This window comes from Mustela lutreola, chromosome 5 (genome assembly GCF_030435805.1).
Source record: "Mustela lutreola isolate mMusLut2 chromosome 5, mMusLut2.pri, whole genome shotgun sequence".
In the NCBI taxonomy this organism is placed as follows: Eukaryota; Metazoa; Chordata; class Mammalia; order Carnivora; family Mustelidae; genus Mustela; species Mustela lutreola.
In genome coordinates, this window is record NC_081294.1 from 106,155,052 (window position 1) to 106,175,018 (window position 19,967).

General features: G+C 38.0%; 1 protein-coding gene across 1 annotated transcript in view; it reads right to left on the minus strand.

The window, feature by feature from the left end:
- The window catches only part of HOMER1 (homer scaffold protein 1), a 135,444-nt gene that overhangs the window by 12,910 nt on the left and 102,567 nt on the right, over positions 1–19,967 (minus strand). The window contains exons 6-8 of the mRNA XM_059175323.1: positions 11,990–12,146; positions 5,148–5,258; positions 4,440–4,520 (exon numbers count right to left, since the gene is read on the minus strand). Coding sequence (XP_059031306.1) covers positions 4,440–4,520; positions 5,148–5,258; positions 11,990–12,146 — 349 coding nt within the window. The remainder of the gene's footprint in view (positions 1–4,439; positions 4,521–5,147; positions 5,259–11,989; positions 12,147–19,967) is intronic.

Here is a 19,967-nt window from a genome sequence, read left to right on the forward strand (position 1 = left end):
ATAGCATGTTGAACACCTTGAAACACTCCTGAGAAACAAAAAAGTGGATGTGAACAAATGGGAAGACATCCCTTATTCTTGAATAAGACAGAAATGTCAGTAGATATTGCTTCCTTGAAGTCATATTATAAATTTTAAGCAATCCCAATACAATTTTTTTATGGAGCTTTATTTTCAGTTGACACAAAGATTGGTACCAAACACTGAATTTCATATGATAAAACAAATATGTAAGAATACTGAAAAAAAAAAAAAAAAGAAAAGAAAAAAGAAAAAGGAACTTTGGGAGGAGTTCCTGGTCCTACCAGAAACTGAAGCCTTTACTGTTGGTGCAGTGTGGTACAGAGGCTAGGTGACTAGCGGGCTGGAATAGAAAGCCTCGAGTAGATCAAAATGTGTATAGAAATCAAGTATCTCCAATCTCTGGAAAAATTAATGAAGTTTTAAATAAATGGTAATGAGGTAACTGGACAGACATTTGGAAAGCTACATCCACATCTCATACCACACACAAAAGAATAAACCCAAAACACTCAGAGATCCATGTAAAAAATGAAACCCTGTAAGGACTAGTGGGAAATACACATGAATTCCTGTATCATCTGAGTTTGGAAAAGAGCTATCTAACTATGTGATCTGCAAGCCAGAACCAAGAAAAGAAAAGAGTAATAAATCTGACTATTACATAAAACACCATCTTAGGCAAAGCCAAAAAAAAAAAAAAAATTGGGAGAAATTTTTAACATGTAATCAGATATAAAAAGAACTCCTGCAATATGTAAAGAACTCCAGAAAGAGAACCAAAAATCCTCTAGGTAAAGGGCAAAAGACATGAACACCCATCCACCCATGTACAAAGAGATATTGAAATGACCGCTAAGCTTATGAAAGATGTCCATGTCACTCATGAGATATGCAGATTAAAACTATCATTTCTTATCTATTGACAACACATTTTGTTGGCGAGACAATGGGCAAAGAGGCACTCACAGTAGTGGTTTAAGTAGGCACCAGCACAATCTATTACGGAGGGGAATTTGACATTGTTTAACCAAACTACGTATGTATGTGTTTATTTCCTTACTTAGAAATCTTCCTTCTGAGAATCTATCCTTCCTGGCTAGCTCAGTCTGAAGAGTATGAGACTTTGCATCTTGGTATAGTGAGCTCAAGCCCCACAGTGGGTGCAGAGATTACTAAAAAATAACAAAACAAAACAAAACAAAACAAAAGAACTTAAAAAAAAATCTATCCTGAAGATATACCTCCAACAATAACAAAATACCTGTACACAATATTACTTATGGTAGTAGTGTTGCAGAACACTGGAGACAACATAAATACCCCCATAAAGGAATAGCTGAATAAACTACCACACACACAAGTGAGGGACTTTACAGCTATAACAAGCATGGACAAGATCTAGATGGACTGAAACAGTGACTCCCAGAATGTATTTTCAGTTAAAGAAGCAAAGTGCACATGAGCAATGGAGAGCATGTTACCACTAAAAAAAAGGGGAGGAGAAGGTAAACAAAGAGACCTATCTGTTCATTTGTGTGAAAAGAAATGCAGGATTAACTAGGAACTAATGAGACTGGTTACCTACAGGTGGCAGGTGGAAATGGGGTGGGAAGGACCGCGCAGATGCTAGGGTAGTAGGGACTAGAGGTGAGGTCTCTAAAAACAACTTTCTGAATAGTCTGACTTTTGGAACCATGCTAATGTTTCATATACTCAGGAAATGCATATATAAATAAAATGTAGAAGAACAGATAAGAAAATATGAAAATAGAATACAATATGATACAAATGAACGTAAGTATGTTTCTTTTTTTTTTTTTTAGGCTTTATTTATTTATTTGACAGACAGAGCACACAAGCAAGGGGAGCAGCAGGCAGAGGGACTAGGAGAGGCTTTAACCCACTCAGCCACCCAGGCGCCCCCACAAAATCTTTAAGAAAAAAAAAAAAAAAGGAAGAAGAAATTTCTCTCTGGAGAAATAGCTAATTCCAAGGCTGAGGACTGAAAAAAATATAAGATGAGCCTGGAATATGTAGTTGTCCTAAAACATGAAGACATTCTTTAAAGAATGACAGAGTCACATAAAAAGGAAAAAGAAGCTGGACTGAAGGGGTTCCCACTGGCCAAATCTGGGACAACTCAAACATCAAAATAAATACATATGACATGACAACTAAACGCAACACATGAGCCTAGAATAAATCTTGGACCAGAAAAAGAAGTTTTAAACTTTGTTATAAAGGAGATTATTAAGACAATTATGGGAATATGAATAAGGTCTGTAGACATATAGTTTCTTGATTTTGATGGTTATATAAAACAATGCCTTGGGGCACCTGGGTGACTCAGTCATTAAGCGTCTGCCTTCAGCTCAGGTCATGATCTCAGAATACTGGGATGGAGCCCTGCCTTGGGCTCCCCGCTCAGCAGGAAACCTGCTTCTTCCTCTCCCACTCCCCCTGCTTATATTCCTTCTCTCGCTGTCTCTCTCTGTCAAATAAATAAGTAAAATCTTAAATGTGTATATATATATATAAAATATATGTTTATATATAAATTATATGTTAAGTAAAATCTTAAAAATCTTAAATATATATATATATCTTAGTTTCTCTGGGACAATGTGTATGTAACTGGGAAAACGTTTGCCAGAACCGTCAGGAACGTGTTGGCAGCGTGGCCGCCTGAAGTGGTGGGGCAGCTGGACAGAAAGAACAGACACTGTGGAGTCCAAACCAACGTGGGTCTCACTCCTTTCTTTCTTTCTTTTTTTTTTAAGATTTTATTTATTTATTTGACAGACAGAGATCACAAGCAGACAGAGAGGCTGGCAGAGAGATAGGAGGAAGCAAGCTTCTGGCTGAGCAGAGAGCCCGATGTGGGACTCAATTCCAGCACCCTGGGATCAAGACCTGAGCCGAAGGCAGAGGCTTTAACCCACTGAGCCATCCAGGCGCCCCGGTCTCACTCCTTTCTAGTCCAGCACCTTGTCAACTTGCAAACACTCCCGAACTGCGGCCTTCTCTTTGAAAATGGGGATACAACACCTGCTAGTGTGAGAGTACGAGCAAAGGCACATGAGTGCTCGGCAAACGCCTAAATCGCGGCAAAGACTCCGAAAATGGCAGCCTGAACCAAAGGAACGAAAGACAAAGCTCCACTGAATTCCCCCCTCTTCTTCAAGCCCTGAGTACATGCTTTATCTTTATCTCAACACCGGGCTTTTTCAACCTTGGCACTATTGACAGTTTGGTCCCGATAATTGGATGTTTAGCAGCATTCTTGACTTCAACCGACTACAGGTCAATAGTACTGCCGGAGTTGTGAAAATCAAAATTGTCTCGGCACATTGCTACATGTCGCCTGGCACAAAACTGCCCCACTCGAGAACCAGTAATTTACACAGATCATTAAAATGTGGGAACAACAATTAATAGGGCTAGCCAAAACAAATCAGATGGCTGCAAGTCAGTGATAGGAGAGGGAGAGGGAGAGGGAAAAGTTTCAGGCCATATGAAAAACCTACAGCTTTTCTCCACTGTCCCAGAATTCTGACTACCTATATAAATGGAGATTGGACAAGTGAACCTATATAAGCCTCAGTTTCCTCCGGTGACTGTTACAAGAAGAAAATGCACAACAGAAGTAAAGTGCTTAGCAGAGTGTCTGGCAAATAGGAAGCCCTCAATGAATGCAAGACTCTCTCATTACAATTGAGGTACTCTCCTAATCCTGGGCTTTCAGGTCCCACTTACCACTCTGATCCAAAATTCCTCACTCTGTACATACATTTATTTCTACTCCAAACTCTAAAGTGGTCCTAATCTTCTTTTATAGAGGCAGCTGACCCCTGGGGTGTAAAAAAAAAGGGGGGGCCAGAGGTGCCAGAGACTTTGATAATGAATTCTAAAAATCTTCCCTAATCACTGATACAGGATATATGTATGTAAATTAGAGTCAGGAAACATTATTTATGCAAAAAAGGTGAGTAAAATTCAGAAGCATAAAGAAAGAAAGATGTCGCTAGCTTAATTTCCATTAGGGCACAACTACTATTGTAATTCATACTCATTAGTGCAGTGTAAAAAAAAAATAAGTAGAACTCTTTGATTGAATGAAATCCACATGAGAAATTCTCTTTAAATTCAGAGTGTTTTTTATGTTGAAAAGTGGAAATTCCTAGGACAATGTACTAAAGGCAATTAATAAATGACCATCTCTGATGATCTTATGCTACCTAGGTGAGGTTATCACAATTTTTGGAGAATCAAAGATCAGCCATGAATCAGATAGTCCTGGAAAAATGACTGACAACCTCCAAAATGAAGTTTCAGGAAAAAAGTCAATACTATGTCAAAGAATGACTGAAGATTCTCTCTATGTAGAGATTAATCAAAATATTATTATAGCTCACCTGTAGTTTCTGAGTCAAAGAGTCCCTCTGTTCTTGTAGTTCTCTGGCATTATCAATTTCTTGTTTTAGTCTTTCTATTTCCTAGAAAAAGTAGAGCAATGTTTTTAGCAACAATATTTAAACTAAATCAAGCACAGAGAAAGTCTTATTTCCCTCCTGAAACTATTGTCTTAGTCCTTAGAAGAGAATAATTTAAAAAACATTCCTTTATGCTGATTTTTAGAAGAGTGAATTCATCTTTATGGGTATGTTGTCTAATACGTGATAATCTGAAGCAACAAGTCTGCTTGGTGGCTTCAGTACAGCACTGCTTAGAAACAACCATCAGAACATTTTAAAGCTGCTTCAAGCCTTGTGGGTATAATTCTTTCCTGTGCTATTAAATCCTATGACTGGAAACCAGAGAAAGCAACAGCTTGTAAAATTCATTTAACCTCTCACAGTTTTCTGTTGATGTTACTAATGCAACTCTCTCACAGAAGGCAAGTATCTCAGTCTGACTGCCTCACCGTAGTTCCTCACAGCAGAAACAAGGATGGAGAAAATAGGAACAAGCTTCGTTGTCAATAGAAAAAAATTTCATCTCCTCCCCCAAAACACCCCACAACCTTACTTTATTCCATAAAGCACTTGTAAATCTGACAGAGTCTCCAGGAGTTTGTGCACCTATGGTAGCTGGGTTACAGATAAATGAGAAGGAACAAATACCTCTTCCTTCACTTTCAGCGTCTCTTCTAGTTCCTGTATTGTCTGGTTTAATTCTGTCTTGTGGGTGTGCACTGCATTGGCTTGGCTACTAACACATTCAAGCTCGGTCACCTAAGATGAAATGAAAACACAGGTTAAGCTGTAGGACTATCTCAAGAGATTTCTTGCAGAAAATATAATAAGCCCCGGACAGGTAAATGATAACTTTTAAACAACATATGAAAATCAATTTTGAGAAATATTAAGATACTTAAGGTAGAATGAATAGATTCTTTAAGGATATGAATTTAGGACAATGAAAAAAAAGACTGGGGAATAATTATTTACATGGCTTGGTCATGGAAAAAGTTAGGAAAGCTTAATTGATTAATGACAGTTGAGAACCCCTATAATGAAAGGCTTCTTTAAGAATTTCTTATGACAACATATTCCAAATCAGATAGAGCCATCTGCCTTCCATCTGCAGCTTTCAAATTAAACATGGCTTCTGAAAACTGGCCTTGCCGAAGTGAGAAATTTTTCAAATACATTTCCAAAATGTAAGAGAATCTGGAAGAAAAGATACACTTAAAATACAACTTAAATCAGTCGATACTAGAATGACTTCATATCAATAGTGTCTCTGTAGCAAAAGATAACATTCTTTAGTCAGTAAGAATGTACTAAGGGCCCAAAGAGCTACATAACTTTTAATGAGCACGTGGTATTTTCTGGGAGAAGAGAGAAGGGCAGTGTCCCTCAGAGTTAAACCATCCAACAAAATTGTTGGATCCAATAATCAAAATAGACAGAAGTCAACATAAAAACATGCATGCACACTCCATCACAGCTCTTTACACACATCAGCATCTCATACATTTTGGCTGACTAGAAGAATGCAGTAAATTCTAGACTATTAACGAAACACAAATCCTTCTTCTTCACATTTTCCATTATCTACTTATCCTCCATAAATATTACTCTACATTTCTAAACACTTTCTTCCTTTCTATTCATGTACTAATAGCCTTGTGCAGACCCTGATCATCCAGGCCTAGACCACAGCAATGGTCACAAGAGGACATAATTATTATCTTTGTCTATTTTTACCTCCTATAAACTAACATTCATTATCATTGTGTAACTCCTCCATTCAAAGTCTTTTAAAGTCTCATTTTTTACAATATCAAATCTAAACCCTCAGGTCTTGCATGCATCAGTCCTTAACTACTTAACCATCCTCATCACCCAAGACACCACATATGTGGTTTTTCCAACTAAAAATAGGCAAGTCTCCTCATCCTAAGAATAAACCACTCTCACACCCATCTTGCTGACTTAACTAGAATATCCACTCTTACCACTGAAGCTGTTCAGACATTAGCAAACCTTCAGCTCTCAGCTCAGCATGTACTTTCACCAGAAAGTCATTCCTATTTACTTAATTCCTCTAGGCTCTCCTGTCCTGTGGTCCACAAAATGAAATGTATTCTAAATCTTGGAAATTATTTCTTTATTGTTCAATATATAGCAGTTTTTAAATTTTTTTGTTTTTTGTTTTTTTGTCCAATTAGATAGATAATGAATTCATTATGGGGAGCTTCCAGTTCTGATTATGATGGAGTACTTTTTACTGGAAAAATTTTCCCACAGTTAACAATTGCAAATCATGACCAAAACATAAAATTCAACTGTTTGAATGCCCTGTTAAGTGACAAAGTAGAGCAAGAGACAGAAAGAAAGCAATCACATTGGGTACCCCAAAGATACAGATGTAGTGGAAAGATGGGCCATCTGTACCCCAACAGTCAAAGCAGCAATGACCACGGTCACCAAACTGTGGAAAGAGCCAAGATGACCTTCAACAGATGAATGGATAAAGAAGATATGGTCCATATATACAATGGAGTATTATGACTTCATCAGAAAGGATGAATACCCAACTTTTATATCAACATGGACAGGACTGGAAGAGATTATGCTGAGTGAAATAAGTCAAGCCGAGAGAGTCAATTATCATATGGTTCACTTACTTGTGGAGCATGAGGAATAACAAGGAAGACATAGGCAGATGGAGAGGAGAAATGAGTTGGGGGAAATTGGAGGTGGAGATGAACCATGAGAGATTGTGGACTCTGAGAAACAAACTGAGGGTTTTGGAGGGGAGGGTGGTGGGGGGTTGGGTGAGCCTGGTGGTGAGTATTAAGGAGGGTACGTATTACATGGAGCACTGGGTGTGGTGCATAAACAATGAATCTTGGAACACTAAAAAAAACTTAAATTTAATTAATAAAATACACATTTACACATCCTTTTGCTTGAAGGACCTCTGCAGTCTAGCTGAACTACTTGACTAGAACTTAAGTAGAAACCTGTGGTCTTATTTCCCTGAGGAGCCTGAGGGTCTGGGGATTCCTTAGCACAGCTGAAACAGCTAGAAATTGGAGGAACTGTATGAAGAAAGCCCCCAAATAAACATACAGACTCCCTTCAAGTCTTTGGCTAACCCTTGAACTACATACACACAGGTAAGATCCAAGGAGTCCAGCATGGGACTGTTGGAAGGAGCTGGAAGGCTGCAGGAGCTGAGTTGTGGTAGGGTTCACCACAGAGAGAAGGGTTTGACGTTTCAGTCCTATCAAATTAGAGGACATGGGTTATTAGCTCAAGCTTTCCAGTGAAACACCAGAAGGGTTATGCCTTAGAAATAAAGATTTCCCAGGACTAGGAAATTTACCATAGGGTTAAAGGGCAAAATTAAAATAAATGGACTCTAATGAAGTCTAAGTCCATACCTCCACAATTTCAGGGAAATCTGTAAGTTTAACTGCTTGGCTCAAACAAAAATCAACAACATTCAGAGTAAGATAAAAGAATCTTACTGTATGTCATCTAATTTCAAATGTCTAACATACAACTAAAATGACTAGACATGTGAAGAACTAGGAAAACACAACCTATGCTAAATACAGAAAGCTGCCCCTTACACCACTCTGGCTGAAACTGCAAAGGAATTTAGGCTCCAAGGAAATGACACCTGATGGAAATTCTAATCTACAAGAGGGAAAGAAGAGCACTGAAAATTATAAATATGAATAAACAGAAAGATTTCATTTCTTAGATCTTTAAAATCCAATTCACAATTTTTTTTTTTTTTTTTAAATTTTTTATTTATTTATCAGAGAGAGAGAGGGGGAGAGAGCAAGCACAGGCAGACAGAATGGCAGGCAGAGGCAGAGGGAGAAGCAGGCTCCCTGCTGAGCAAGGAGCCCGATGTGGGACTCGATCCCAGGACGCTGGGATCATGACCTGAGCCGAAGGCAGCTGCTTAGCCAACTGAGCCACCCAGGCGTCCCCCAATTCACAATTTAACCCAAAATTTCCTTAAGGACAGAGATTATACAGTAAGGGGATATGACAGTTCTTTAGTGACTATTTATTGGCTCATGAGTTAACTGTCATGGATTAATTTATTTTATTGTGGTAAAAACCACAGAATAAAATTTATCATCTTAGCCATTTTTAAATGCACAATTCAGTAGTGTTAAGTATATTCACACTGTTATGAAAAAGATCTCCAGAAATTTATCATCTTGCAAAATGGAAATTCTATACATATTAAACAACAACTTCCTTCTTCTTCCTCGTAAGTTAACCTTTATACATACAATAGGATGACATTTACTCAGATTTCTTACTCTCCCTCCCTGTCTCTATTTCATATTACTTTCCCTGTCACCCTGATCCTACTCCAGTCCTCAAATTGTACTCTGGTAGTAAACCCATTTCCTATGGTCTATGAAATTCACTTCTTTGGTATGCTTCCTAAAAAAAGAAACTAGTGGCATCTAAGTCCTACTGGGTAAATGCAAATGCTCTGAATACAAAAAAATTCTTCTCAAGTAACTGTTTGGGCTTCTAATGTTATTTATACTGGGATTTCTGATCTTCTTTTCCTGTTTGAAATTACAAATACAAGTGTCCCCCACTTCCTGAGAGTTTGCATTAGGCCACTTCACATTCATAAAAGACCTGTATTAGTATGGTAACAGCTTTTATGGGCAAAACTAAAAATGGTCCTCAGATTTGTCGGTTAGCAAAAACAGATACTAACATAGGTCTTTCATAAAGACAAAGTGAACTTCTGGAAAGCAGGAGATACTCTTCACTTCATACTACTTTGGCTTAAGAAAGGTTTCACAGATGACATGATTCTTTATATGGAAAACCCAAAAGACTCCACCCCCAAACTACTAGAACTCATACAACAATTCAGCAACGTGGCAGGATACAAAGTCAATGTACAGAAATCAGTGGCTTTCTTATACACTAATAATGAAAATACAGAAAGGGAAATTAGAGAATCAATTCCATTTACTATAGCACCAAGAACCATAAGGTACCTGGGAATAAACCCAACCAAAGAGGTAAAGGATCTGTACCCGAGGAATTACAGAACACTCATGAAAGAAACTGAAGAAGACACAAAAAGATGGAAGACCATTCCATGCTCTTGGATTGGAAGAATAAACATTGTTAAAATGACTATACTGCCTAGAGCAATCTATACTTTTAATGTTATTCCGATAAAAATTCCACCGGTATTCTTCAAAGAGCTGGAGCAAATAATCTTAAAATTTGTATGGAATCAGAAGAGACCCCGAATCGCTAAGAAAATGTTGAAAAACAAAAATAAAGCTGGGGGCATCATGTTACCTGATTTCAAGCTTTATTACAAAGCTGTGATCACCAAGACAGCATGGTATTGGCATAAAAACAGACACATAGACCAGTGGAACAGAGTAGAGAGCCCAGATATGGACCCTCAACTCTATGGTCAATTAATCTTCGACAAAACAGGAAAAAATATACAGTGGAAAAAAGACAGTCTCTTCAATAAATGGTACTAGGAAAACTGGACAGCTATATGTAGAAGAATGAAACTCGACCATTCTCTTACACTGTACACAAAGATAAACTCAAAATGGATAAAAGACTTCAACGTGAGACAGGAATCCATCAGAATCCTAGAGGAGTACATAGGCAGTAATCTCTTCGATATCAGCTACAACAACTTCTTTCAAGCTATGTCTCCAAAGGCAAAGGAAACAAAAGCGAAAATAAACTTTTGGGACTTCATCAAAATCAAAAGCTTCTGCACAGCAAAGGAAACAGTCAAAAAAACAAAGAGGCAACCCATGGAATGAGAGAAGATATTTGCAAATGACAGTACAGACAAAAGGTTGATATCCAGGATCTATAATGAACTCCTCAAACTCAACACACACGAAACAGGCAAACATATCAAAAAATGGGCAGAAGATATGAACAGACACTTCTCCAATCAAGACATACAAATGGCTATCAGACACATGAAAAAATGTTCATCATCATTAGCTCTCAGGGAGATTCAAATTAAAACCACATTGAGATATCACCTTACACCAGTTAGAATGGCCAAAATTAACAAAACAGGAAACAACATGTGTTGGAGAGGATGTGGAGAAAGGGGAACCCTCTTACACTGTTGGTGGGAATGCAAGTTGGTGCAGCCTCTTTGGAGAACAGTGTGGAGATTCTTCAAGAAATTAAAAATAGAGCTTCCCTATGACCCTGCAATTGCACTCCTGGGTATTTACCCCAATGATACAGATGTCATGACAAGAAGGGCCATCTGTACCCCAATGTTTATAGCAGCAACGGCCATGGTCACCAAACTATGGAAAGAACCAAGATGCCCTTCAACGGACAAATGGATAAGGAAGATGTGGTCCATATACACTATGGAGTATTATGCCTCCATCAGAAAGGACGAATACCCAACTTTTGTAGCAACATGGACGGGACTGGAAGAGATTATGCTGAGTGAAATAAGTCAAGCAGAGAGAGTCAATTATCATGTGGTTTCATTTATTTGTGGAGCATAACAAATAACATGGAGGACATGGGGAGATAGAGAGGAGAAGAGAGTTGGGGGAAATTGGAAGGGGAGGTGAACCACGAGAGACTGTGGACTCTGAAAAACAATCTGAGGGTTTTGAAGGGGCGGGGGGTGAGAGGTCGGGGTACCAGGTGGTGCGTATTATAGAGGGCACAGATTGCATGGAGCACTGGGTTTGGTACCAAAATGATGAATACTGTTATGCTGAAAATAAAGAATAAATTAAAAAAAAAAAAAAAAGAAAGGTTTCACAGGATTGCTTTGCTTTCGGATAGTGGGGGAAACTTTGTGTAACCAACCTTTATAAAGAACTTCTTACCTGTACTTTTTAAGTTGCTCCTTCCTCAAAAAAACAATAAAATTAAATAATAAAAGTATCTATCATTAACTCGGTGCAACTGCACATCAATTCATTTTCTCTATTCATTTTCACAGGAATTCTAGAGACTATATATTATTATTCCTATTTTATACATAAATTATTGAGCAGAAAGGGGTAACTTACCAAAGGTCAGAGAGCTAGTAAGTGGCAGAATAGAAAAGTATTTTTCTTTTTAAAATATTTTATTTATTTGACAGAGAGAGAGAGAGAGAGATCACAAGTAGGCAGAGAGGCAAGCAGATAGAGAGGGAGAAGCAGGCTCCCTGCTGAGCAGAGAGCCCAACGCGGGACTCGATCCCAGGACCCTGAGATCATGACCTGAGCTGAAGGCAGATGCTTAACCCACTGAGCCACACTGGCGCCCCAGAAAAGTATTTTTCTTAACTAAATAAATCTACATTTGCTACCATCTATATGTATGTTCTGACAAGAAATGACTATGTCCAGATGTCCTTGCAAGGAACCTACATGTATGTCTCTGCTGGTCAGGAAGACCTGTTAGCCATCAGTCCCCAGGGCCAGCTGCAGCTCTGAGCTTACCCGCTTGTGCAGACGTTCTGCTTCCTCCTGATAGGCAGCAAGCTGCTGTTTCCATTGTTTCACATTGGCAGTGGACTCCAACAGGGCCGCAGTGAGTTTGGCATTATTTCCTTTGAGGGTAGCCAGTTCAGCCTCCCAGTGTTTGCTGATTGCTGAACTAAAAGAGAAGAAAATTCTATTACACTGAATATTGTCACTTTGGAGGTGCAGCAGTACTCCATTCTATTAGTTTTATCGTTTTACAGCCTATGAATGTCTCAAAGATAATCTGAAAAGAATAAAAACAAATATTTCATTGAAATCCTGCAAGTGAGGAAACAGAAAAGTATCACAGTAATAGGCTTAATGCAGACTAGTTCCCACCTTCATTAGGACAGATACTATATCTACAGAACAGTTTCTACCCATTCTCTTTTGAGGAATAAACATTATATCCTGAAAAATATCTACAGGCAAACCTAACAATGTACTGTGTTATTTTTTAAAGGCAGGTATTAAATTTTTTATTTTTAATAAAAATATGGCTGACATATAATATGATATTTCTAGAGTATAACAGTGATAATCATATACAATTTACAATTTTGGGATCTAGTTTTCTAACAGACCAAAACACACACAGGATCCAGTGTATTGCTCTGGATCCACCCGTCTGATTATATTCTGATTTTTGTTTGTGTGTGTGTATGTGTGTGTTTAATATTTTATTTATTTATTTGACAGAGAGACCACAGGCAGGCAGAGACAGAGAGGGGGAAGCAGGCTCCTGGCTGAGCAGGGAGCCCAATTCGGGGCTCAATCCCTGGAACCTTGTGATCATGACCTGAGCCGAAAGCAGATGCTTAACAACTGAGCCACCCAGGTGTCCCCATACCATATCTTCTTTATCCATTCATCTATTGATGGACCTTGTGCTGCTTCCCTATCTTGGCTATTGTAAATAATGCTGCAATAAACCTAAGGGTGCATGTATCTTTTAGAAAGTATTTTCATTTTCTTTAGATAAATACCCAGAAGTGAAATTAATGGATCGTATAATATTTCTATTTTTAATTTCTGAGAAACCTTTAAACTGTTTTTGGCTGCACCAAATGCAGGAAACCCTGAAGTACAATTTCATTCCTTTGTGAAACACGTAAGAATGCTGCAAAGTCAATAAGGTTTGAGACATGTAATGTAGTATTTCTTCTGTAACTGTTACTGATTTATTTCACATTACTCATAATTTTTAAATGCCCAATACACGAAAAACTTGTCACAATACATTTATTTCAGGTATTATGATAGGCTACACCTAGAAATTGGTCCTAATGACTTAATTTCTGATAGAATTCCATGTCACATATAAAACAAACAAAAAACCCTAACTCAAAAATGGATGAAGGACCTCAATGTGAGAAAGGAATCCATCAAAATCCTTGAGGAGAACACAGGCAACAACCTTTTCGACCTCAGCTGCAGCAACATCTTCCTAGGAACAACGCCAAAGGCAAGGGAAGCAAGGGCAAAAATGAACTATTGGGATTTAATCAAGATCAAAAACTTTTGCACAGCAAAGGAAACAGTTAACAAAACCAAAAGACAACTGACAGAATGGGAGAAGATATTTGCAAGCAACATATCAGAAAAAGGGCTAGTGTCCAAAATCTATAAAGAACTTAGCAAACTCAACACCCAAAGAACAAATAATCCAATCAAGAAATGGGCAGAAGACATGAACAGACATTTCTGCAAAGAAGACATCCAGATGGCCAATAGACACATGAAAAAGTGCTCCATATCACTCGGCATCAGGGAAATACAAATCAAAACCACAATGAGATATCACCTCACACCAGTCAGAATGACTAAAATTAACCAGTCAGGAAATGACAGATGCTGGCGAGGATGCGGAAAAAAGGGGAACCCTCCTACACTGTTGGTGGGAATGCAAGCTGGTGCAGCCACTCTGGAAAACAGCATGAACGTTCCTCAAAATGTTGAAAATAGAACTACCTACCCTATGACCCAGCAATTGCACTACTGGGTATTTACCCTAAAGATACAAATGTAGTGATCCGAAGGGGCACGTGCACCCAAATGTTTATAGCAGCAATGTCCACAATAGCCAAACTATGGAAAGAACCTAGATATCCATCAACAGATGAATGGATCAAGAAGATGTGGTATATATACACAATGGAATACTATGCAACCATCAAAAGAAATGAAATCTTGCCATTTGCGACAACGTGGATGGAGCTAGAGGGTATCATGCTTAGCGAAATAAGTCAAGCGGAGAAAGACAACTATCATATGATCTCTCTGATATGAGGAAGTGGTGATGCAACATGGGGCCTTAAGTGGGTAGGAGAAAAAATGAAAAAATGAAACAAGATGGGATTGGGAGGGAGACAAACCATAAGTGACTCTTAATCTCACAAAACAAACTGAGGGTTGCTGCGGGGAGGGGGTTTGGGAAAGGGGGGTGGGGTTATGGACACTGGGGAGGGTATGTGCTATGGTGAATGCTGTGAAGTGTGTAAACCTGGTGATTTACAGACCTGTACCCCTGGGGATAAAAATATATTATATGTTTATAAAAAAATTAAAAAAAAAACCCTAAAAGCAAAAAACTATTTCCTCATTTACTGTTCTACTTAATAAGTTATCCAAAGTTAATTGCCTGAACCAGGACAATTTTTCTATTACAAAGACAATCCTATTAACTGGAAAGATTCCTCTCTTGATAATTCCTTTGTTAACTGTCCCCCAAAGAAAGAATTGCCTCATCTGAAAGAAAAAGATGTATTTATTTGAGAGAGAGAGACAAAAAGAGAGAGAGAACACACACTCAGGGGGTGGGCAGGGGACAGGAGAGAGAGAATCTCAATCAGACTCCCGATTGAACACGGAGCCTGGAATGGGGCTCAAGACTGCAGGACTTTGAGATCATGACCTGAACCAAAAACAAGAGTAAGATGCCTAACTACTGAGCCACCCAGACACCCCTCTTCTTATTATTTAACAGTTTCCTTCTTCTAGTGAAATTCTATAAACCTCATCCCGTTAACTAACTAGTGATGATGATAGCTTTCTGTAATCTGCATTTTTGGTTTTTGGTAGGTTATTTGTATCACAGAGTAAATCTTTGATGGACTGATTTTTCTTTTTCTTTTTCTTCTTTTTTAAGAGAGGGAGCTAGGAAAAGAGGGAGGGGGAAAGAGAGGGAGAGATGGGAGTGGGGAGGGATAAAGGGAGAGAGAGAATCTTAAGCAGGCTCCATGTCCGGCATGGGAATTGATTTCATAAGCCTGAGCTCCATGACCTGAGTAGAAATCAAGAGTTGGATGCTTAACTGAATGAGCCGCCCAGTCACCCTGGACTGATATTTTTTAAAGCAATTTAATTATGTAGTATATAAAAGAAAGCATGTTCTTATCAGTAAGATCTCTAAATCTCATCACTAATAAGAAGATGTATCAGCAACTTGAACCCTCTGATATAATGCATAGAGAAAGACACAAGATAATTTCTGTGGTATTCTTGCCAAAAAGGCATAACCTCATTCTAATCATGAGATAACATTATAAACCCAAACTGAGGATATTCTACAAAATAACTATTTGCGGGGTGCCTGGCTAGCACAGTGGGTTAAAGCCTCTGCCTTTGGCTCAGGTCATGATGGCAGGGTCCTGGGATCACACCCTGAATCAGGCTCTCTGCTCAGCAGAGAGCCTGCACTCTCTCTCTGCCTGCCTCTCTGCCTACTTCTAATCTCTGTCTGTCAAATAAATAAATAAAATCTTAAACAAAACAAAACAAAACTGGTTGGTACTCTTCCAGTGTCAAGAGAAGACAAGAGTGAGAAACAGAATGGTGGAGAATAAGAAGACATAATTAAATGCAAGTGGATAGATTCCTAATAGGAAGTGGATAGATTCCTAATAGGAAAAGGGCAATGATGAAAACAAGTCTCGAAACCGGAGTTAGTACTACTGTATTGATATTAATTTGATAATTATTATGACTTTAAGAAATGCTAACACTAAAGGAAGCTGGGTGAGGGTTTCTTTACATAGTTTTTTAACTCTTCTATAAGTCTAAAATTAGTTACAAATAAAAAGTTTTAAAATTTTTCTAAAGTTTACTAAGTGAGAAAATTTCATCTAAACATGAAAGGACAAAAATCAAACAATAAGCTAAGCCATTAATTTATAACCCACTTCTATCCTTGAAAAGAAAATTCCTTTCTATTCTGTCTTTTGTGGAATAATTTTCCAAATTCGGTTTTTCTGAGCAAAGCATGCACCTGTTCTGACTTAATTACATATTTTTTAAAACCACCTACCACTTTTTTTTTCCCTATAGAGGAGTTTTATTTAAGGAGACCCTTCAATCTGACAACTAAAATCTTATTGAACTAATTTAAACACTTGATATATGCAAATATCAAACTCCTGGGGGCATCTTTTGTTACATTTGATCTTTTGTCCTCAGTTTCAGAAATCCCTCTAGAGTCATAAAGGGGAAATGGAGATCTCGCTATTCAAAAGAAGCTCCTTTCAACTACAACTGAGTTTATGTTAATGAGGTCATTTTTAGAACCCTTCTAAAGATGTGGGGGCTGCTTTCCAGGAAAACCAACTTTGACTAATGAGTTGAAACTTTCAGTCCCACATCCTGGTCTACAGGGAGGGGAGAGGGGCTAGAAGTCAGTCACCAAGGGCCATTGAGTTTATCAATCATATCTGAGCAATGAAGCCTCCATAAAACCCCAAAAGAATGGGTTTCTGAGAGCTTTCAAGGATGTTGGTGACCCAAAAACATCCATATGCTAGACCCCAAACTCCACAGAAAAAGCTCCTGCTTTCATGATCTTGTCTTATGCATCATTTCACCCGGCTCTTCATTCATATCCTTTACAATAAACTGATCATCTAGTAAGTAAAACCAGTTTCCTCAGTTCTGTGAGCCACTCTAGCAACTTAATCCAACAACTTGTGGGAACCTCTAATTTATAGCCAATATATATCAGAAACAACCTGGACTTGAGATTGACGTCTGAAGAGGAAGCAGTATTGTGGGTCTGTGCCCTTACCTTGTGAAGTCTAACACTACCTCCAGGTAGTTGAAGAATTGAGTTAAGTTTTGGGGACACCCAAACAACATCCATGGAAAACTGTTGTAATTGTTTGGTGGTATCAATCTGCCTAATCTTCTTGGATTGAGACACATGGGTTACATCTCCTGTTCTAGTCAAGCTGGCTTGCCTGAGAGGGTTTCTTCCTCCCAATCAGACTTTCACTATGAATTTATGCTCTAAATTTTCTATATTCAGCATCAAACTTCAAGAATACATTCTTCTCTTTCACAGATTCAGGTCTTCTCCAACAAGTATTTTCTAGCTATACCACCTATCCTTGAACTTTGAGCACAGCTCAGTGTTTGCCAATCTATGCAGGTTTAGCTAACACATGACAACCTAAATGGGGGGGAGGGGGGAAGGTATTCATTAAAGTAAAATGCATTCTTTATGAAGTAATTACAAAACCAACCTAAGGTTAAATTAATTAACATAATGAATAGTAAATGTTTTAACTATTAAATTTTAATTAAGTTTTTAATATAAGTTTAAATGTAAGTATTTTGAATCTTACATTTGGGACAGGATTTCCACTGGCCTTGATTAGTACAGTCTATGGATTCTACTCTTTAGATTTCCATTCTAAATCAATCTATCAAGCATACAAAATAACAAGAGATTTCATATATAAAACACAGATCTGGAACTTGGAGAATCCACAAAGGACCTGTTCAGGAAAAGGTTAGTATTCCTAAACAGAATGTCTTGTTTTGGTGTAATTTAGAAATCAGTTCATTTGGCCAATTGAAATTAGCCAAACTGGGGACACCGGGGTGGCTTAGTCAGTTAAGCACCCGCCTTTGGCTTAGGTCATGTTCCTGGGATGCTAGGGCTGAACCCCAAGTGAGGCATCCTGCTCAGTGGGGAGTCTGTTTCTCCCTCTCCCTCTGCCCCCCACTCCAGCACTCTCTAATAAATAAATCTTAAAGTTAGCAGAACTGGAACACAAAGAGAAAAAAAAGAAAAAAGAAACACAGTATCTAAGACATGCGGGGGGGCAGGGGGGGTAGGGGAGGAGAGTGGATACCAAACTGTCTAACAAATGTCTAATTGGCATCCTAGAAAGAGAAAAGAAAAAAAAGATAACAGAAGAAATAATTGAAGGTGCAATGCATGAGAATTAAAAAATAAATAAATAAAGGTCATTTAATGACAAATCCAAAAGGCCCCAAAACATATTACATATAAAGGAACAAAATGACAGTTACAGTAGTTTCTCATCAAACTATGCAGTCCAGAAGGCAACAATGTGATAGTGCCAAAAGAAAATAATTCTCAACCCAGAATTTTACACACAGTGATAAGACGTTTCTAAATGAAGGCAAAATAATGAGTTTTTCAGACAAAGAGAAGCTGGGGAATTCATTACCATTAGATATTACAGGAAATATATGAAAGGAAGTTCTTGTATTATGTCAGACAGAAAGTGGGATCTTCACAAAGAAATGAAAATATCTGGAAATGATTGAATTGAAGATTTAAAAAAATCTAAAGGCAATTCAAAGGAAAAAGAATAGCCTTTTAAACAAATGATGCTAAATGAACTAGATAAACACACACACACAGAATCTTGAGTTATGTCTCATAATCCCATATAAAATTTAGCTGAAAACTTAAAACTGTTATAAAATATAAAACTCCTAGAAGAAACCACAGGAGACAATCTTTTCACCATGGTTTAGGGAAAGGTTTCTTAGATAAAACACCAAAAGTAGGATCCATGAAAAAATAAAAGGATTTCATAACAATTAGAAACTTCTCTTTGAAAGACACCATTAAAAAAACAATGAAGAGATTCTAGAATGCAAGGAAGGTTCAACATATAAAAATCAATGTAGGGGCACCTACATGGGTCAGCTGATTAAGTGCCTGCCTTCAGCTCAGGTCATGATCCCAGGGTCCTGGGATTGAGTTCTATATGGGGCAGGGGATGGGGGTGTCCCTGCTCAGCAACTTGTCTGCTTTTCCCTCTGCCCCTCTCCTTGCTCATGCTTGCACTCACTCTCTTTCTCTCTCTGAAATATATAAATAAATACAAATCTTTTAAAAAATCAGTGTAATAGGGGTGTCTGGGTGGCTCAGTCATTAAGTGTCTGCCTTCGGCTCAGGTCATGATCACAGGATCTTGGGATTGAGCCCTGGATCAGGCTCCCTATTCAGCAGGAAGCTGCTTCTTCCTCTCTACTCTCCCTGCCTGTGTTCCCTCTCTTGCTGTCTGTCTGTCAAATAAATAAGTCTTTAAAAATAAATCAGTGAAATGCACCACATTAACAGAAAAGAAAAAAACGCACGATCATCTCAAATGATGTAGGAAACACATTTGACAAAACTCAATACACTTTTTATTAAAAAAAAAAAAACACTCAATAAATGAGGAATAGAAGGAAACTACCTCAATGTAATAAAGGCCATATATGAAAAGTACACAGCTAATGTCAGACTCAAATATCAAAGACTGAAATCTTTTCCTCGAAGATCAGAAACAAGACAAGGATGCTCACTGTCACCACTCCAAATTCAAATTGGTACTAAAAGTCCTAGCCAGCACCAGTAGGCATAAAAATGAATAGAAGATGTCTAAATTAAAAAGGAAGAAGTAAAAATATCTGTTTGTAGGTGACATGATTTATATGTTGAGTACCCTAAAGATTTCACAAAAAGGCTATTAGAACTACCAAATGAGTTGCCCAAAGTTGCAGGACACAAAAAACACACATAGGCATCTGAATAGGCAAAGAAGTCAAACTCTCTCTACAGATGACATGAAATTCTATGTGGAAAAACCACTCCACTCCAAAATTGCTAGAAATCAAACAGGAATTGAGCAAAGTGGAAGGATATAAAATCAATGCA